This window comes from Amblyraja radiata, chromosome 25 (genome assembly GCF_010909765.2).
Source record: "Amblyraja radiata isolate CabotCenter1 chromosome 25, sAmbRad1.1.pri, whole genome shotgun sequence".
NCBI classification, from domain to species: Eukaryota; Metazoa; Chordata; class Chondrichthyes; order Rajiformes; family Rajidae; genus Amblyraja; species Amblyraja radiata.
Genome location: NC_045980.1, coordinates 5,792,655 through 5,813,899, shown reverse-complemented (window position 1 = coordinate 5,813,899; position 21,245 = coordinate 5,792,655). Strand labels below are relative to the sequence as shown.

The 21,245-nt window shown below is 44.7% G+C and overlaps 1 protein-coding gene across 1 annotated transcript in view; it reads left to right on the top strand.

The window, feature by feature from the left end:
* Positions 1-21,245, top strand: part of fbxw8 (F-box and WD repeat domain containing 8) — a 182,592-nt gene that overhangs the window by 44,713 nt on the left and 116,634 nt on the right. Inside the window, exon 5 of the mRNA XM_033043117.1 lies at positions 21,063-21,220. Coding sequence (XP_032899008.1) covers positions 21,063-21,220 — 158 coding nt within the window. The remainder of the gene's footprint in view (positions 1-21,062; positions 21,221-21,245) is intronic.

The following is a 21,245-nucleotide window of genomic DNA, read 5'->3' as shown; positions in this document are numbered from 1 at the left end:
TAAACGCGTCTATAGGTGAAAAAGTTTGAACACGCAGGGATCTCCTCAGATTTAAAGCGATGTTGTGGCATTTTGGGTGAGGAAAGCCTAAATAATAAACTAAACAATGTTACAAAGAAATACCTATCTTTTGGATTGTTGGCAATTATTTTCACTTGAGCATTTAAGCAAGCAATAATTCTTTATTAAATAAGAGAATTGCTTCATAACAAAACATGTCAAGGCTGAAGTTATATTGTCTGGCATAATTGCTAATTTATATTGATTAAATGTTACGTTAAAAAAAATTATTGTCTAAATCATATTAAAAATCATCATGGATGGAAATGCAGTAGGGAAAATGGTGTTAAATGAAAGCACAATGAATGTTGTCCTGAATATTAGATGCTTTGTTTTAATAAGCAGCAACAAAATAATTTAAACAAGTATGGTCAGGTTTCTAGTTATTTTTAAATCTTTATTTAACTTAGTTTAATTCAGTAAACAAATGCCTTCTGTGATCTTAGACTGATTGTTTTGTTCTTAAATACCATTCATGCATCAGGAAGGAGTACATATTAAGAGACTAAATATGATTTTGAGATATTAAGTAGCTAGAATTTAGCCGAGAATACTGAGCAAATTGGAGCCTGCTACTTTAGACGTTAGATATACACCACAGAAACAAGCCCTTCGGCCCACCGAGTGTGCCACCAGTGATCACCCAGTACATTAGCACTATTATATGCGCTAGGGACAATTTTCAACTTTAACATAGCCAACTAACCTACAAGACTGTACGTCTTTGGAGTGTCACGGGAAACTGGGGTCCCCGGAGAAAACCCACATGGTCACAGGGAGAATGTACAAACTCCGTTCAGGCATTACCCGTAGATAGGTTCGAACCTGGTCTCTGGCACTGTAAAAGGCAGCAACTCTACCGCTGCACCACTGTGCCACTGTTAATAACTAGCAATGAAATGGGTGGGAATGTATTTTTCTTTTCTGTCTCAGAATGTTATTTCTCATCACTTTTATTAGGATACTGGACCAAGTGCAGACCCATTAGGTCTGTTCCCCCAACGTGCGGTTGTGGGGGGGGGGGGGGGGGGGGGAGGCTGCATACAGCGTCACACACTAACTATCCCCCCCCCCCCACCCCTGCACTCACGCTAATTACCCCCTTGATATTATATTAATATTATTAATTTGCTCCTTTTACCCCATAACCACCCTATCTACTGACGCATAGCCCCCAACTTGCAGTCACATCTAGAGGGGGGGGGGGGGGGTAGAGAGTGAGGGCCGAGAGAGAAGGGGCAGAGGCAGAGAGAGAGAGAGACAGAGACACAGAGAGAGGGGCAAGAGGGATAGGGGGTGGAGAGGAGGATAAGAGGGAGGATGGGTGAGGGGGGAAAGGTGGGGGAGGAGGGGAGGAGAGAGCGAGGGTGAGAGAGAGGGGGTGCTGAGAGGGGGGTGAGGGGGGGGGAGGGGGGGGGAGAGGGGAGGGGAGAGGAGGGGAGGGGAGGGAGGAGAGGAGAGGAGAGGAGAGGAGAGGAGAGGAGAGGGGGGGAGGGGAGAGGGGGGGAGAGGGGGGGAGGGGGGAGGGGGGGGGGGGGGGGGGGGGGGGGGGGGAGAGGAGGGGGGGGGAGAGAGGAGAGGGGGGGGGGGGGAGGGAGAGGGGGGGGAGAGGAGGGGGGGGTGAGAGAGGAGAGGGGGGAAAGAGAGGAGAGGGGGGAAGAGAGAGGAGAGGGGGGAAGAGAGGAGAGGGGGGAAGAGAGGAGAGGGGGGGGAGAGGAGAGAGGGGGGGGAAGAGAGGAGAGAGGAGGGGGGGGGAAGAGGAGAGGGGGGGGAAGAGAGGAGAGGGGGGGAGAGAGGAGGGGGGGGGAGAGAGGAGGGGGGGGGAGAGAGGAGAGGGGGGGGAAAGAGAGGAGGGGGGGAAGAGAGGACTGAGGGGGGGGGAAGAGAGGAGAGGGGGGCGGAAGAGAGGAGAGGGGGGGAGACGAGGAGAGGGGGGGGAAGAGAGGAGAGGGGGGGGGAAGAGAGAGAGGGGGGGGGAAGAGAGGAGAGGGGGGGGGAGGAGGAGAGGGGGGGGGGAGGAGAGGGGGGGAGAGAGGAGAGGGGGAAGAGAGGAGAGGGGGGAAGAGAGGAGAGGGGGGGGAGAGAGGAGAGGGGGGGAGAGAGGAGAGGGGGGGAGAGAGGAGCGAGGGGGGGGAGAAGAGAGGACGAGGGGGGGGAGAAGAGAGGAGAGGGGGGGAAGAGAGGAGAGGGGGGGAAGAGAGGAGAGGGGGAAGAGAGGAAGAGGGGGGGGAAAAGAGAGGAGAGGGGGGGGGAAGAGAGGAGAGGGGGGGAAGAGAGGAGAGGGGGGGGAAGAGAGGAGAGGGGGGGAGGGGAAGAGAGGAGAGGGGGGGAAAGAGAGGAGAGGGGGGGGAAGAGGAGAGGGGGGGAGAGAGGAGAGGGGGGGGAAGAGGGGAGGGGGGGGGAAGAGAGGAGAGGGGGGGGAAGAGAGGAGAGGGGGGAAGAGAGGAGAGGGGGGGAAGAGAGGAGAGGGGGGGGGGAGAGAGGAGAGGGGGGGGGAGAGAGGAGAGGGGGGGGGGGAAGAGAGGAGAGGGGGGAGAAGAGAGGAGAGGGGGGGGGAAGAGAGGAGAGGGGGGGAAGAGAGGAGAGGGGGGGGGGAAGAGAGGAGAGGGGGGGGGGGAAGAGAGGAGAGGGGGGGGGGGGAAGAGAGGAGAGGGGGGGGGGAAGAGAGGGGAGGGGGGGGGGGGGGGGGAGAGAGGAGAGGGGGGGGGGGGGGGGGAAGAGAGGAGAGGGGGGGAGGAGAACCTAAAAAAACATTTTAGAACCAAAAAAGACACATTCTGCAAGCATTGTAGAACCAAAACAGACACTTTTTACAAATATTTTAGAACCAATAAACACTTTTTGCAAACATTTTAGAACCAATAGACACATTCTGCAAGCGTTTTAGAACCACTAAGGACACTTACATTTGAGTAGACATGTGTTCAGTGGTCAGCTCAGAGAAACGTGACCCTCTGCCTTCCTCCAGCTTGCAGACACTGATTGAGGCACACCACTTCCTGGTTTTATAGTCCCTCCCCCCTGCCGCCAGCAGGGGCAGCAGAGAGAATGGGGAATTTTGTAAAATGATTAATATCTCTGTCGTTTTTCATCGACGGGAAAAATCCTCGGCACACATACGGCGGAGGGGGGCTCTGAGTAAGGTGGCCAAAGATGACGGCCGTAGGTGGCGGCATTCTCTTGGAAATCGCAGCACAGATGGCCAAAACCGGTCAAGAACAGACTTTTAGTAATATAGACTAGACTAAGTGGGACCCGTTGGGTCCCAGCATCACACAGGAGGGCTGGTCATCCAACGCAATATTCCACCTCTCCATCAATTCTAATATTGGTGGCCAGTTGGGGGGGGGGTGCTTTCTGGAGCGCTAGTATGGGTGTTGTGGGCTGAAGGGACTGGTTTCCAGAGGGCTAGTATGCAAATTGTGCGCAAAATGGATTCTTGGGCCGGCGTCTCAGTCAATCAAGCCTGTTGTGCTGGCAATTCACTCACTCACGGCTGGTGGGCTGGTAGTTGACTCACAGCTAATCCTTGAAATTCTATTTCAAGCAGGGTAATAATAATAATGGATGGGATTTATATAGCGCCTTTCTAATACTCTAGGCGCTTTACATCGCATTATTCATTCACTCCTCAGTCACACTCGGTGGTGGTAAGCTACTTCTGTAGCCACAGCTGCCCTGGGGCAGACTGACGGAAGCGTGGCTGCCATTCTGCGCCTACGGCCCCTCCGACCACCACCAATCACTCACACACATTCACACACAGGCAAAGGTGGGTGAAGTGTCTTGCCCAAGGACACAACGACAGTATGCACTCCAAGCGGGATTCGAACCGGCCACCTTCCGGTCGCCAGCCGAACACTTAGCCCATTGTGCCATCTGTCGTCCCTAAGGGTATAAGGCCACCAAATTCAAGTGCAGTTTCATACAATTTTAAGCAGGGTGCAAAGCCACTAAAGACAGCAAGCCGTGACCTCTCCCTCCTCCATCTTGCAGAGACTGAGCCACACCCACATTTCCGGGTTTTATAAACCCTCCCCCCCCGCACCGGAAAATGTGTGGCTTTCATGGAGTGATTGACAGGAGAGAGATTCTCAACATTTAAAAAAAAAACTAATAACACTTTTATTTTTCATTGATGGGAAGAATTCTCTGCACCTGCTCAGCGGAGGGGGACTGAGTAAGATGGCCAAAAATCACAGCTGTAAGTGGTAGCGTTTTATCTAAAATCAATATACAGTACAAACAGGAAGTAAGTGCATTTACAGTAGTGCCAATTAACTTCAAGCCAAAGCACCCAAGCCACCATTTGCAGTATGTAGTGCCTTTCAACTTCATGCCACCATTTGCAGTAAGTGGTGCCTTTCACCTTCAAGCCAATGCACCCACGCCACCATTTACAGTAAGTGGTGCCTTTCACCTTCAAGCCAATGCACCCACGCCACCATTTACAGTAAGTAGTGCCTTTCAACTTCAAGCCAATGCACCCACGCCATCATTTGCAGTAAGTAGTGCCTTTCAACTTCAAGCCAATGCACCCACGCCACCATTTGCAGTAAGTAATGCCTTTTAACTTCAAGCCAATGCATCCAAGCCACCATTTGCAGTAAGTAGTGCCTTTCAACATCAAACCACACCCAAGCCACCATTAGCAGTAAGAGGTGCCTTTCAACTTCAAGTCAAAGCTCCCAAGCCACCATTTGCAGTAAGTAGTGCCTTTCAACCTCATGCCACCATTTGCAGTGCCTTTCAACTTAATGCCAAAGCACCCAAGCTACAATTTGCAGTAAGTAGTGTCTTTCAATTTAATGCCAAAGCACCCAAGCCACCATTTGCAGTAAGTAGTGCCTTTCAACTTCAAGCCACAATTTGCAGTAAGTAGTGCCTTTCAACTTCAAGCCAAAGCAACCAAGCCACCATTTGCAGTAATAGTGCCTTTCAACTTCATGCCACCATTTGCAGTAAGTGGTGTCTTTCAACTTCAAGCCACACCCAAGCCATCATTTGCAGTAAGTGGTGTCTTTCAACTTCAAGCCACACCCAAGCCACCATTTGCAGTAATAGTGCCTTTCAACTTCAAACCAAAGCCCCCAAGCCACCATTTGCAGTAAGTAGTGCCTTTCAACGCATGCCACCATTTGCAGCAAGTAATGCCTTTCAACTTCAAGCCAATGAACCCACACCCCCCATTTGCAGTAAGTAGTGCCTTTCAACTTCAAGCCACACCCAAGCCATCATTTGCAGGAAGTAGTGCCTTTCAACTTCAAGTCAAAGCTCCCAAGCCACCATTTGCAGTAAGTAAGCCAAAGCAAACAAGCCACCATTTGCAGTAATAGTGCCTTTCAACTTCAAGCCAAAGCAACCAAGCCACCATTTGCAGTAATAGTGCCTTTCAACTTCAAACCAAAGCTCCCAAGCCACCATTTGCAGTAAGTAGTGCTTTCAACTTTAAGCCAAAGCTCCCAAGCCACCATTTGCAGTAAGTAGTGCCTTTCTACTTCATGCCACCATTTGCAGTAAGTAATGCCTTTCAACTTCAAGCCAATGCACCCACGCCCCCTATTTGCAGTAAGTAGTGCCTTTCAACTTCAAGCCACACCCACGCCCCCTATTTGCAGGAAGTAGTGCCTTTGAACTTCAAATCAAAGCAACCAATCCACCATTTGCAGTAAGTAGTGCATTTCAACTTCATGCTACCATTTGCAGTAAGTAGTGCCTTTCAACTTCAAGCCAAAGTAACCAAGCCACCATTTGCAGTAATAGTGCCTTTCAACTTCAAGCCAATGCACCCACGCCCCCCATTTGCAGTAAGTAGTGCCTTTCAACTTCAAACTACACCCAAGCCATCATTTGCAGGAAGTAGTGCCTTTCAACTTCAAGCCACAATTTGCAGTAAGTAGTGCCTTTCAACTTCAAGCCAAAGCAACCAATCTACCATTTGCAGTAAGTAGTGCCTTTCAACTTCATGCCACCATTTGCAGCAAGTGGTGTCTTTCAACTTCAAGCTACACCCAAGCCACCATTTGCAGTAAGTAGTGCCTTTCAACTTCAAGCCAAAGCTGGAGCACTAGTATGAACCATTTTAGAACCAATAGACATTTTTTTTGCAAGCTTTAGAACCAATAGAGACACTTTTTGCAAGCTTTAGAACCAATAGACATATTTTTACCAGCTTTAGAACCAATAGACATTTTTTTGCAAGCTTTAGAACCAATAGACATTTTTTTGCAAGCTTTAGAACCAATAGAGACATTTTTTGCAAGCTTTAGAACCAATAGACATTTTTTTTGCAAGCTTAAGAACCAATAGACATTTTTTTGCAAGCTTTTGAACCAATAGACATTTTTTTGCAAGCTTTAGAACCAATAGACACTTTTTTTGCAAGCTTTAGAACCAATAGACACATTCTGCAAACATTTTAGAACCACTAAGGGCACTTACATTTGAGTAGGCATGTGTTCAGTGTTATTCACAGCTCAGAGAAACGTGACCCTCTGCCTTCCTCCATCTTGAAGAGTGAGTGAGGCACACCACTTCCTGGTTTTATAGTCCCTCCCCCCTGCCGCCAGCGGGGGCAGCAATGAGAATGGGGAATTTTGTAAAAACATTAATATCTCTGTCATTTTTAATCAACGGGATAAATCCTCGGCTCACATGCGGCGGAGGGGGGCTCTGAGCAAGGTGGCCAAAAATGACGGCCGTAGGTGGCGGCGTTCTCTCGGAAATCGCAGCACAGATGGCCAAAACCGGTCAAGAACAGACTTTTAGTAATATAGATAGATAGGGTCAGATAGTTTAGATAGGGTTTTTGCCTGTTTCCCAATACCTCCTTCGGTTACCACATAATTGTAGTACATTTTCTGCAGCCAGAATTACTCGCACAACGTTGATAGATCCATACTTCAAGGCTTTACTGATGTATGAACGCATTTGTTAATTCAAATGTGTTGCAGAACAGAGCACCATATGGGACTGATCAGCACATATGAAGGTATTCACAAATATTGAAGTGCTTGTCTGTCAGATGCATCATTATGCAGACATACATTTTTGAAATCTGACCTTGTGGTGATGTGGTTGCCCTATTTAAAGTTCATGACCATAATAAAAGTATTATATTACAATGTTAAAACTAAGCTTGTATGACCCTTCATTTTTTATTAATGCATTGCAAGTGTTTGCTGTGCAGGGAATGACAGCACCATGCTACTAATAAACTTTTAGGATATTTGTTTGATCGGTGATAATGTTTAAATTGCCCTTTTGTTTTCTATGTTGATTATTTTTGTTGACTTATTTCTAATTAATTTGAATATTGGAAATAAATCCTCACTTTTTATTATCTTTGTAAATTAGTTTAGAATATTATAACTTTTACTAGAATGTAGAAGGTAGTTATAAAACGCTTCCCTAATATGTACAACCTCATCAATTTACTACATTTAAAAGGACTGAATTTGGTGGAAGGAACTTTGGGATATTCTGAAAGTGATATGATGCATAAATGTGAATCTATTTTTCTAACTCGGACATAAAACTTGCGAGAACCTTATGTTGACATTTTTATACTGTAAACATGCTGGTGTTCAGTATTATCCAAGGTTGTGTTTTGTCTGTGCTTTAAAATATTAACGCCTCATTCTCAAAGTATTCGAAATATGGCATTGAATGAGTCACATGATTAAGAGACCCTGTGTATTCTGCCCACTGTGGTTCCGTTTAAAGATTAAAAGTAACGTAGAAGTAAAAACGTTTAAATTCCCGTTAGAAGTAAATATTGGGGTGGGGGTGGGGGGTTTGGGGGTGGTGTGGGTGGGGGGGGGGGGGGGGTTGGGGGTGGGGGGGGGGGGTGTGGGATGGTGGTGGTGACAGAGTACTGATCTTACTGTCCTTAAGCAGGAAGGAAATGTACAACATAACACTTTTTGTCTAATTTATTGGCTAGGCATGAAATGTAATTTATCTTGGAAATGGTAGTTTCAATTGGCATTCAAGCAGGTGTACTGCAACGAGACAAAGAGGAGAGAGAAAAAACGGAACAATAAGCTATACAGCCAGCCTGTTGCGGAGAAAAAGATTGATTTTATTATTTGCCTGGTAACAGAATACTTGACAGCGGGTGGGAACAGAACACTTGTTAAAATTTTAAAAATCACCATGTGCATATCTTTTGCCAAGATCCTCCAGGTTTGTTGCTGCTCATGGACTTCACCAGTGCAGTGCCAACCTTCTCAGATTTCCCAGTACACTGCCCATTCAAAGTCCCCTTCACAAACATCTTGGAATAGGTATAAATTGGAAGCATTGACCCACAGCTCAAAACTGAGCATCCACGAGGTAGCGTGGTCTCCCCACAGCATCAGAGATGCAGTCCACTACTGTTGCCAGTGTTGTTACCTCTGAGTTTTGAAGCCTACTTGAAGAATATGCCAGAAGCATTGGCAGCATTTTATTAAAAATGAAGTTCCAGTAAAACCTCAATAAACCTAGTAAATAGCAAGAACTCCATGCCATAGAACTAACGGATCGTAAAACCAATAAATCAGGATAAAGCTCTGAAGTCCTTCCACTTGCAGTAATGAATGGAAGAAGATAATCAAAGAAATAACAAGAAGTGTCTTCACAAATACACTCATTCTCAGTCATGGTGGATATTCCAGTGGAAAACAGTGCAGAACTTGCAAATGAGTGTAAAGGGTCGAGTGGAAGATCCATTTTTGCCATCTTGTGAAGTACCCAACACTGTTGAAGAAGGACATTAATTCATTGCACGATATGTTGGAAAACATGATTCTATTCTGATTGTAGTGTTAAAGACTGCTCCAGACTTATTGGTGCCTTATATCAGGCAGTCGCAGTGGCAGTATAACACTGCCATTTATTTGACAATATAATTTAACAGCAATAAGCAAATTGCCGGAGGGGCGGCGAGAATGAAGGGGAGCCCAGCGGGGAGGGGGTGCTGGGGAGTGGGAGGGGGGGGTGGTGGCCTGCTGCAACATGTGGCAGGCAGTAGATAGGACTGTTAGGTGAATGTTTATAACTGTCGGCATCAAAACATTTTATCGACACTTGTGTGCTCCATAGGTGAGATTTGCTAGATGATTTTACCGGGATGTATGCAAAAGAAAGCATTTCACCATACCTAGGTATATCTATCTATCTATACTGTTACTAAAACTCTCATCTTGTCCTCTTCCGGTTTGCGTTTTTTTAAAATTTGCGCAAAAATGGTACCATATATCGCTATGATTTTTTCGCCACCTTACTCACCGTTCTCCTCTTCCAAGCACACCAAGTTTTGTTCCGATCGGTGGAATATTACAAAAGTTATGAAGGTTTAAAAATCGTGAGATCAGCAGATTGAACTTCTTGCCTGAAGGTAACGCCCATTCCGGCACCCGTTGTCAATCACCGGGGTGAGGAGAATAAAATCCCGGAGGCGGGGCTGAGTCCAGAGTCCGTGAGTGAGAGAGTCCAGAACCCGTGAGAGAGCCCAGCTGCCCAGCCCGAGAGCCGCCCAGCCCGAGAGCCGCCCAGCCCGCGAGCCGCCCAGCCTCCCGGCCTGAGAACCCCCACAACCCCTTCCCACTCCCACACATCCCCCCACCCCCACTCACCTACTCCCCCCCACACCACCCTCTCCTCCCTCCTACACTACCCTGCCCACACACACCCCTCCTCACCTCCCACCCCACACCCTCTTGCCTCCCTCCCCTCCCCTCCCACACATGAAGAGGAGGGGAGGGGGTACTGGGGGATGAGGGGAGCTGTGCCTGCACAGTTAGGGGCTATGGGTGAGTGGTGGAATATTGCGTTGGGGAATGGGTTGTGTTGGGGGACCAGGCCTCCCGTGTGACTGGGGCCCAATAGGTCCCACTTAGTCTAGTGTGACAATAAAATGTAATTGAATCACTGAAAATTCACCACTTGCAGGAATCCGATCTAGCTCATGTGAAAGCACTTTTTATAATTGGAGCCAGTGGCAACAACCAAGTCTCCAAATCTACTGGAGTTCTTTGATTGTTTTTCCGCTGATTCTATGGTGTATAACTTGCCTCTAATACCTTAAGCCTTTTCACCAAGAGGCAAGAGTGTTTTATTGTCACATATTCAGAAACAGAATAATGAAATTCGTGCTAGTAGCAGCCCATTGATATGTAAGCATACTACTCTATAAACAGCATAATAAACAACAAAAAGAAGTGCAGTGCACAAAAAAACATTAGTACAAATACAAAACAATGCCCCCCAAGTCTATGTAGTTTGGAGCTTAGTTGGCGGAAGTAGTGTTTAATAGCCTGATGGTTGTTGGAAAGAAGCTGCTGCTGAACCCGGACATTATAGTTTTCATACTCCTATACCTTCTTCCTGGTGGCAGGAGTGAAGAGGGTGCAGCCAGGGTGGAGTGAATCCCGGATGATGTTGGGATTTGAGGCAGCAACTCCTGTTGATCCCTTCGATGGTGGAGATATCAGTACCATGATGGACTGAACAGCGTTTACCACATTTTGCAGACTTGTTTGTTCCTGGGCATTCAAGTTGCCAAACCAGGCAGTGATGCAACCAATCGATATGCTCTCTACTGTACACCTGTAGATGTTCAGGAGAGTATTCCTCAACATGACAAATCTCCTAAATCTTTGAAGGAAGTAGAGGCATTGATGGGCTTTCTTTATGATTGCAACAATGTGCTGGATCCAGGACAGATCTTTAGAGATATGCATGGCCAAGAATTTGAAGATTTCAGCTCCCATCAACTGTCCCATCAAGAAGGTATAAGTCCAGAGGATGATGGAATGCTTTCCACTTTGTACGAACCTAAAGGACTTGCAATGAAGCTCAACAACATTCAGGCAACAAAGGCTGGCACCCCATTCACTGCCATACCATTGATCTACAGATGTACTGCATTTTTTAATCAGCACCTCCCAAACTATATATCCATATGTCACACTGCCTCAGGGCGGCAGCCAACATAATCAATGACTTGTCCCATCCTGGTTATTCCAACTTTTCCTTGATCCCATCCGGCAGAAGATACAGAAGCATAAAAACATACACCACCAGACTCAGGAACAGCTTCTTTCCTCTATTACCAGAACTATTCTTCTGAACAGTTTTCCCCATAAACTAGAGTACTGTCCAAATCACCTGTACCCCATTGGGGACATTGAAGTTTGCATATGGAACTGATGCATTACGAAGCTAACTATATTCTGCACTCCATATCTTCCACTTTGCTCTATCTATTGTACTTGAGTTTGACTTGATTGTACCTATGTATGCTATATCTGATCTGTTTGGATCAATGCTATTCACTGTATCTCGGTACATGTGACAATAATAAACCTAAACCTAAACTACCATCAAATTTACCTCCAAGCCTTTTAGTTTAGTTTTAGATAAAAAGTGGAAACAGGCCCTTTAGCCTGTCGAATCTGCACTGACCAGCAATCGCCCATGCACTAGTTCTATCCTACATACAAGAGACAATATACAGAAGATAATTAATCTACAAACCTGCATGTCTTGGAACCAGCATCTGCAGTTCCTCCCTACAGGCTCTGCTACCTTAGATTAATTTGCTTTACTTGGCAGGAACCAGGATTCACAATTGGACATCTTGCATCTGTTTGACCTCTGTTGGTGTGCTATCAGTGATGCCTATGGTGATTGGTACACTCTCTCTTCTCATTTTGAGTATTGCATAAATTGAAAACAAGGTAGTTTTTGACAGCTGAGAGGACATTTTACAAGACATTTATTTACCTCAGCCAATTACAATAAACTTTTGGTCCAAGGTCTGGAACTATCTGGAATTTGGCATAATTAACAACCTCCGAAGCACAAAGGAGTGTGAAATATGAGAAAGATTTCTACTGTACTACCAAGTGGTGGCTTTTCCAACATCAGTTAAATAGGCACGAAGTGCTGGAGTAACTAAGGCTGAGTCCCGCTGAGTTCCTCCAGCATCTTGTGTCTATCTTCAGTGTATACCAGCATCTGCAGTTCCATCCTACATATCAGTTAAAGAGAGACGCCTTTAACTTTCAGTTTCCTGACTTGAGAGTTCTTGATGCAGATAATGGAGGTGTGACTTAATATTGACCCATTCCCAGCACAGACATCTACCAGTCATGACAAGCTCACAAGACTGATACTGAAATTCATCTGAGATTTGAAGATGAGTTCTTCAAATGATTAATCTTTGATCTGAGCCAATATTGCCAAAGCTGGTGGACTAATTTTATTGGATGAAGTGGATCACATTGATCGATTAGATTCAAATCTCTATCAACAGTCACACACAAAGTTAACAGGAGTGAAAAATTCAAATTTTAGATCATTTTGAAGTCTTTAAAATAAATAATGCCATTCAACCTTTAACCAATTAAATTCTACCATGGTGGGTCCACATCTTGAGTATTGTGTACAGTTTTGGTCTCCTAATTTGAGGAAGGACATCCTTGAGATTGAGGCAGTACAGCATAGGTTCACGAGATTGATCCCTGGGATGGCGGGACTGTCATATGAGGAAAGATTGAAAAGACTAGGTTTGTATTCACTGGAGCTTAGAAGGATGAGGGAGGATCTTATAAAAACATATAACATTATAAAGGGACTGGACAGGCTAGATGCAGGAAAAATGTTCCCAATGTTGGGCGAGTCCAGAACCGGGGGCCACAGTCTTAGAATAAAGGGGAAGCCATTTCAGACTGAGGTGAGAAAAAATGTTTTCACCCAGAGAGTTGTGAATTTGTGGAATTCCCTGCCACAGAGGGCAGTAGAGGCCAAGTCACTGGATGGATTTAAGAGAGAGTTAGATAGAGCTCTAGGGTCTAGTGGAATCGAGGGATATGGGAAGAAGGCAGGCACGGGTTATTGATTGGGGACGATCAGCCATGATCACAATGAATGGCGGTGCTGGCTCGAAGGACCGAATGGCCTCCTCCTGCACCTATTTTCGATGTGATTATGTTTCTATGCCTCCAATAGCTGAAATGTCTGCTGCACAAAATCTCTAGATCAATAGATGTTTGAATTCTGAAAGCTGTGAACTCGAAAAAGTGATTAAAGGAATCTATATAAAGGTCACTTTTTGATGGTTAACAGAATGGGGCAGTTTTTCCCCCAACTTTTTCCCTGTCCAAATTCATAGGGTTTGAAAGTTTAGAAACAGAAAAAGTGAACCTATTCTGAAGTGAGTGTATTCCTTCGCATTGTATCAGTACTTTCCATGTTTTGCACTGAGTTCCTAGCAATGTTCAGCTGGCAGCTGCACTGGCTGTAAATTTATTATTTTTAAGATAATGTGAACTTTCTTTCCATGGGTATCTTATGATTAAGGGATACTTTAAGAGGTGACAATAGGGATTTATGTGGCCTGGATGAGATTGAACGCAAAACAAAGATGTGAACATTTTTTTTAAGTTTGTTTAATTTCCAGGTATAATAGTTGTTGTTCTGGAACTGACTTTAAGTCAGTGAGCTTTCCAGTCTTAATTTCTCAGAACAATTCAGCCAAAAAGCTCACCAAAGTACCATACCACTCATTACAGATCGGTGTGGAACACTCAAATACGTTGTGCCAATGTACTGCTGATAATTGAGAGTATGGGAAAATTGGTTACTTTTATTGGATAAAGTGGATCACATTGATCGATTAGATTCAAATCTCTATAAACAGTCGCACATAAAGTTAACTGGAGAGAAAAAATTCAAGTCATATTGAACTCTGTAAAATAAATAATGCCGAGCTGAGCTATCCTGTGAGTAAAGGTAACTGATGCTTGGTAAGCTTTTCAGGATAATAGTAGCCACTGCTGATCCCTCACCGATGTTGTTGTAAATGATCTCAAGTGACCAACAGTTGGGCTACTTTGATTGTCTTTTGTGCTTACATCCAATTCAGGGTCATTCAGTTTACGGGCCATTGACACCTGCTGATATTATATACTAGTATATGTATCTAATTATAGCATTTCTGCTGCAGACATCCATAATCCTTGTTCATACATAACGAATGGCCTTATAGTTCTATTAAGCGGTCTGAATTCAGCATCGGTATCCCTGAAGGAGAACAGATGAAAATTGGGAAGAAAATGTAAACATGAAATTTATTGAATTCCACCCTGTTTGATTGAAACCCATAACATCTATACATAACTAAAACTCTGATCTTGTGATCTTCCGGTTTGCACGGTTTTTCTATTTGCGCAAAAACAGTACATGATAGCGCTACGATTTTTTGTCAGCTCACTGACTGTTCTCCTGTGCTGCAAGTGCAACAAGTTTTGTTCCGATTGGTAGTATGTTGTAAAAGTTAGCAAGGTTTAAAAATCGTAAAAAAATGCGCCCCCGCAGATCGATCTCCTCTCCTGCCAGTCAACGCCGTGCGGATTGGTCTCCTCCTGTCACTCCGCGGGACGATCTGCCGCTTCCTGCGCCATCGTGTCTTCACTGAAGCTGAGGGACGCTCTGGATGGCCAGCGAAGTCTCCAACCGGGCACAGGTTTCGGAGGGACCGGAAGCGGCCCGGCCCGGAGTCGGAGGTGTCGACAAACGGAAAGTGGAGAGTCTGATCCTGGAGGAGGAGAGCGTCCAGTGCTCGCTGTAAGTCCTAAAAGTACCTCCATCGCAACGGCCCGCAGCTCCAGCCCCTTCCCCTCTGATCCCCCTCGCTGGCTCCTGCCCCCCTCCCTCGTGATACCCCCCTTCTCCCCCATGGCTCTTCCCCCATCTTTTCTCCAAGCTCAGCCCCACCACCCCCTCCCGCCGTGGCTGTAGCTGCTGGTGCTTCCGGGCCAATCCGAGTCCTGGCTCTAAGGACGCCGATGGCTGATGTTCATCCGGGGCACGCAAGAGGGGAGAGGAACGGCAACCTCAAGAGGGAGGGAGAGGGCGAGTGGGGGAGGAGAGGGGATAGAGGGAGAGGAGGAAAGTAGGGAAGAGAGGACTTATGGGAGGGAGGGAGTGACTGAGGGTAGGGGAAAGGAGAGGTGAGGGAGGGATTGGGGGAGGGTAGGAGGAGAGGGAAAAGAAGAGGGAGGAGGGGGAATAGAGGGAGAGGAGGGGGGTAGTAGAGGAGGAGGGCGTGGGGGAAGGTATTGAGTGGGGAATAGAGGGAGAGGAGGGCAGTGGGGGAGGTGAGAGGGATAATGGGGAGGATAGGGGGAGGTGAGTGAGGGAGGTGGGGGATAGAGGGGAGGGAAGGGGGTGGGGAGGGGAGAGGAGTTATGGAGGGAGAGAGTGAGTGACAGAGGGTAGGGAAAAGGAGAGGGAGAGAGAGGTGAGGGATTGAGGGGAGGAGGAGAGGGGAAAGAAAAGGGAGGGCGAAGAGGAGATGGAGAAAGTGCTAGGGATGAGGGGAAATGAGCTGCGCCTGTGTCGTTGGGGGCTTTGGGTGAGTGGTGGAATATTGCGTTGAGGGACCAAGCCTCCTGTGTGACAGGGACCCAACGGGTCCCACTTAGTCTGGTGGAATATAATTTTGAAAAGAGATTAGAGCTTGAGGATTTCTTCATTTAAAGAACTCTGATAAACTGTTGTTAGTTTTACTGGATGCGCTGTCATAATAGCCACACATCACTGTGTGTGGTTTTACTTACCTGACAGTTTCATTGCAAGCATGCGTTGTAAATGCTTTTAAAAGCTGCCACATTAATGGGGCTAAATCTAGTTTTATGATAATTCTATTAAAATCTGTCAACATTTGATTCAATTTTATCTGTCTCTTATTTAATTTGTCCTAAATTAGAAAATTTCAGGAGAGCAACCTACGGGTCTTTCCACTCCCTCGAGAGTTGCCTCTTTTTTTTTACCCCTGCTAATTTACTGAGTGCAACCAAGAAGAACAGAGCAGAATTTCATTTATTGATCTGATGAAATATGAACTGCATGGCAATACAGTCCTGTGACTTTTTTCATGACAATAGAGCCTCATGTTTACAGTCTGACATAAGCCAATTTAATCCAGCATCTGCTCCAACTGTCTTGTGTATATCATTAAAAATTTATCAGGTGGTAGAAGTGGCTGTATACTTGGTCAACCCTTGATCCTTGCCATTTGAGACTGTGACTGTGGTTACCTCATTCTCAATCAATGTTGTACAATCCAGATTTTCTTTTGCTTCATCTTCAACTTGCTGAAATACAAAACCATTTAAAAAGTACTTCATAAATATCAACTGTAGTTATCCACTGCAAGTTCTTGCTCCCCCCATCACGTGGAATTAATCAGCAAATAGTTAGTTTCATCATGCAACAAAGTCTCGTATTTGTTAAAATAAATCTTTTGTAACATACAGATCCAGATCTTGAAGCCTGTTATACTGTATTTTTGATGTAACAGGATCCAGTATGGTTTGCTAAGTGACAAAATAATGGCCGCAACTTATTTTTGTTACATTGCTTGAAATTCCCTTGGGTATTCCAGTCATGTTGTACCTTGTACCTTGTACCTTCCGAAGAGTCCACCAGGGACTATACTGGAAGTTGGACAATTTTATACTGGACAATTTTTACATTTATCAAGCCAATTAACGTACAAACCTGTACGTCTTGTATTTGGCAGCTTGAAGGGTCTCATTTTCAGCTCACCACACCGTTTCCCAAATGTGACCCTCTACTTGTATAATATTCTGATCTACAGAACAGTAAACAATGAGCTGGGTACACAAAAATGCTGGAGAAACTCAGCGGGTGAGGCAGCATCTATGGAGCGAAGGAAATACCAGCGTTTCGGGCCGAAACCCTTCTTCGGGGGGGGGGGGGGGGGGGGGGGGGGGGGGGGGAACTGAGAAGGGGAGGAGAAAGTAAGGACTACCTGAAATTAGAGAAGTCAATGTTCATACCACTGGGGTGCAAACTGTCCAAGCAAAATATGAGGGGCTGCTCCTCCAATTTAAGGTGGTCCTCACTCTGGCCATGGAGGAGGCCGACAACAGAAAGGTCGGATTCGGAATGCGAGGGGGAGTTGAAGTACTGAGCCACCGGGAGATCAGGTTGGTTATTGCGAACCGAGCGGAGGTGTTCGGCGAAGCGATCGCTAAGCCTACGCTTGGTCTTACCGATGTGATCCTTTGCTACTCAAGTTGACCTCATGTGCCATAGTATTATTAACCAAATAAAGATTAAAGTAGAATAGAACATCTTCAGGGATGAAATCGGTTAGAGGAGAAGTTAGACAAATAACATGTTGACATATTAAAATGAGATAATTTTATTAGTATCCAGTGCAACAAAGAAAAAGTGCATTGGCTTTTTTTCTAATATAAACAGTTTTGTATTTTCTTTGTTGAGGTTTGATGTCAATTCTCATGTCGCATTTACATCTTTTATCAAAATTGCTCAAATCCAAATTCTTCAAATTGAATTTATTCTAATAGTTTATCTTATTGTTGAGCTCTCAAAATTAACAGTATGCTTGATTTCCCACATGTTCAAATTATCTCCTATAAATGGCTCTAAAAATGAGTGTTGTCATTATTCTTGAATCCATTAGGCGCTAGACAAAGTTTGTGCAGGTTGTAGAATTAGACAGCAACATTAATTTGTATTTCTGTAAATGATCTTAGTTTTTAAATTTGCAGCTCGACACCATCTTTCCTATAACATGGTTTCTATAACATGGATTTCCTGATTTACCCTTCTGAAGTCCATGATTAGTTCCTTGGCTTTGTTGACTATCTCCTGCCACCCTCGTCACCCTGCTCATTTCCCCTTCTCCATATGCTTATCTTCCCTCCCCCTTGGACCTTCCACCCATATCCCTCTCTGGCTTTGCATTTCACACCTTTCCTTATCAAACACCCTTTTGTCTCCTTTACACCTCAAACCTTTGGCACCTTCTCCATCCATCTGCAATCACTCCCCCTCATCTGTATTCACCTATCACTTGCTAGGCATTGCCTCACTCTCACCTCTCTTTTCCAGCTTTCCCCTCAGTGCTTTATCAGTCTAAAGAAAGTCTCGACCTGAAACGTCTGTCATTTCCCTCCGCAAATGCAGCCTGACCCACTGAGTTTCTCCAGTCTTTTGGTTTTTGATGATATGAACATTGTTGTACAATGATATTTGATAATGTTATTTTTGCCCCACCATATATTCACTATATTCCACAGGACAAAGCCCAGCACTATGTGCGCTTACCCGAATCGTTCATTGCAGTAAAACACAGAGGTGAGGTCAATGATTTTGTTGACTGGTGTGGGCTAAATCACCTGCAGCACACCAACGAAAATGGAGTTCACGTTCAACAAGTCCTTTTCTTCTTTATCCTTCGTTATTCTATATTTGAATAATGGAAGACCCTTTATCACAATTCTGTAGTTCTTGAAAATTTCCTCTCATCTCCTTCCCAATATTTAATGATCCATTGATAGGGGTGTTCCTCTCCTTTAACTCCTTAGTCTTGTCGGTGTTGAGCTGCAGGTGATTCAGCCCACATCACTCAACAAAGTTGTTGACCACAAAGTTCAGTTTTCGGTCTTTCACTGATGCAGCCCACAATTGCAGAATCATGTGAAAACTTCTGCAGATGGCAGGAGCTGGAGTTATATCTGAAGTCCGAGGTGTAGATGGTGAACAGGAAGGGAGAGAAGACTGTCCCCCATGGGGCCCCTGTGTTGCTCATTACCATGTCCGAGATACAATTCTGTAGCCTGACATATTGTAGTCGTCCAGTCAGGTAGTTGGTGATCCAGGACACCAATGGAGCATCCACTCACATCTTCGTCAGTCTGCTCCCTAGCAGTGCAGGCCGGATGGTGTTGAAAGCACTGGAGAAGTCAAAAATCATGACTCTCATGATTTCCCGGCTTATCCAGGTGAGCATAGGAACGATGGAGCAGGTGAATGATGGCGTCCTTAACCCCTATCTTTGTTTGGTAAGCGAACTGCAGGGGGTCCAGGTAGGGTTTAACCAGAAGTCGCAGGTGAGTGAGCACCAGCCTCTCCAGGGACTTCATGATGTGTGAAGTCAGTGCCACCGGTCTGTAGTCATTGGAGGAGCTGGGACGCGTACTTTTTGGTACAGGAACCAATGTCTTCCACATTACAGGAACCCTCTCCAGGCTCTGGCTCAGGTTGAAGATATGCTGGAGTACTCCTGGCTGGCACATGCCTTGAGTACCCGAGGGCTGACACCATCGGGACCCTTGGCTTTGAATTGGTATCTCCTGCCTCTGAATCATGAGTGTACTAGATATTACTAACTTTTAAGGTCCTGTTTTTAAAATTTCTGTCTAGTTTCCTGGATATCCTAAATCTTTTATCTTATGTCATTGAATTGCATCTCTATCTATGCCTTTCATTATTCTGTAAATTTCAATGTGGTCCCCCCTCAATCTTCTAATGACACTGTTCTGTTTAAGGTTATGTGTACTTGTCATCGACTCACCAAGTATACCGGTATTATTAACAATTTGAGTGAAACAAATATGGTTGTTAAATATAACTGAAGTGATTGCGTTTTATTAAAAAAATTACTTTCATGCCACAATTAAAGAGCATAAAGAGGGGGAAAAAAAACTGGCTATTAACATAAAAAGCATGTGTGCACATTGGACAATGGGGAAAAGGATACATTAGCAGAGAAGTGTGTAGCCAACAAGTACAATAGTGTTCTCAGCATCCAGGCAGGATGCCCATTACCCACATGCCATTTAGCAACTTCTGCCAAACTAAAGCAGGAGAAAATGATGCCAGTGGTTCCTCTCAGTAAAGCCTGTGGTACCACAAATTGGGTCAATAACAACACATTATCAGTAATAAAAGAAATCTGAATTTATTTGTTGAAAGTCAGTTCATAGACAAAATCTTGACTTTGAACTATTTAATTTCAAATGTAGCATAGCTCCTTGTTGTTTAAAAAATATCTCTTAAAGTGATTATAATGTGTGGAATTAGCCCTTGTGGACTTATTTTTAAACACAATTTAGCTGAGAGTATCTACATATAAATGGTTATAGTGGCTTGATTTTTTATGTCACTTTGCTTGCTCTCACGGTGTCTGAAGAGTACAATATTTACATGCCGTAACTGTTGTGCTGCTGCAAGTAAGGATTTCATTGTCTCAGGCCATATGACAATAAAACACTCTTGACTCGTGAAATTGAAGAATCCTAACTAATCATTGTTCATCTAAATCATGAATTTTAAATGAGAGTATTTATTTGATTGCAATATTTTTGGTACCTTATTAAAGATGTTGTTTCTAATTCTTCAATTTAAATACAGTTTATACTCAAGATCAGTTGAATAACTGGTTACCATGGTATTCTTGTATTATATGTATTTAACCACTATAGTAAAGTGCTTAATTGGTTAAAGTAGACAATCTTTTCAAGAGAGAGTTAGATTTAGCTCTTCGGGCTAAAGGAATCAAGGGATATGGGGGAAAAAGCCGGAACAGAGTACTGATTTTGGATGATCAGCCATGATCATATTGAATGGCGGTGCTGGCTCGAAGGGCCGAATGGCCACTCCTGCACCTATTTTGTATGTTTATAAACACTTGTGGCCTAAAATAATTTGCACATGATTTATCTCTTTATATTTGTGCAAAGGTTATATTTTCCCCTTGAGCACTCACCAAAGTGCGTTTTTCATTCATTTAATATGCATAAAAGTATTATTTGTGAGAAAATCAGAGGACCTCATGCATAACAGCTAACTTGCAGTCATGCGGATTATTGTATTAAAAAATGGGCATTTTAAATGGATGAATATCCAAGCAGCTTTACTTGAAAGAGATTGTGGATTTTCAGAAGATTGCTGACACGGTCTGGTGTCTGCTACTTATCGAGACCATACAACTGGATACATTTATTTTTTGTGCTGTGAAGTTTGCGATCTTCTGTAGTTTAAATTATGCTCTGTGACCACATTCAGAGCTTTTGAATCATAATCATAGCTGCTTATATTATTTCTAATTAGTAACTTCACTAGGTGGCCAACATTGTGAATAAACAAGCAGATAATTGAACTGGTTCTTTCAGATACACATCAGGAGACGTGAGAATGTGGGATATAAGCACCTGGGACAGCAGTGCCTTGTATCTGGAAACGTCACGCAGCTCTGCAGAACTTGGACTACAGCCACATGTCTCCTTTGTGAGGATAAATAGCACCATAGCAGTGGCGGCTTACAAGGGTGGTGAGTACCAAAAACACCACCACAG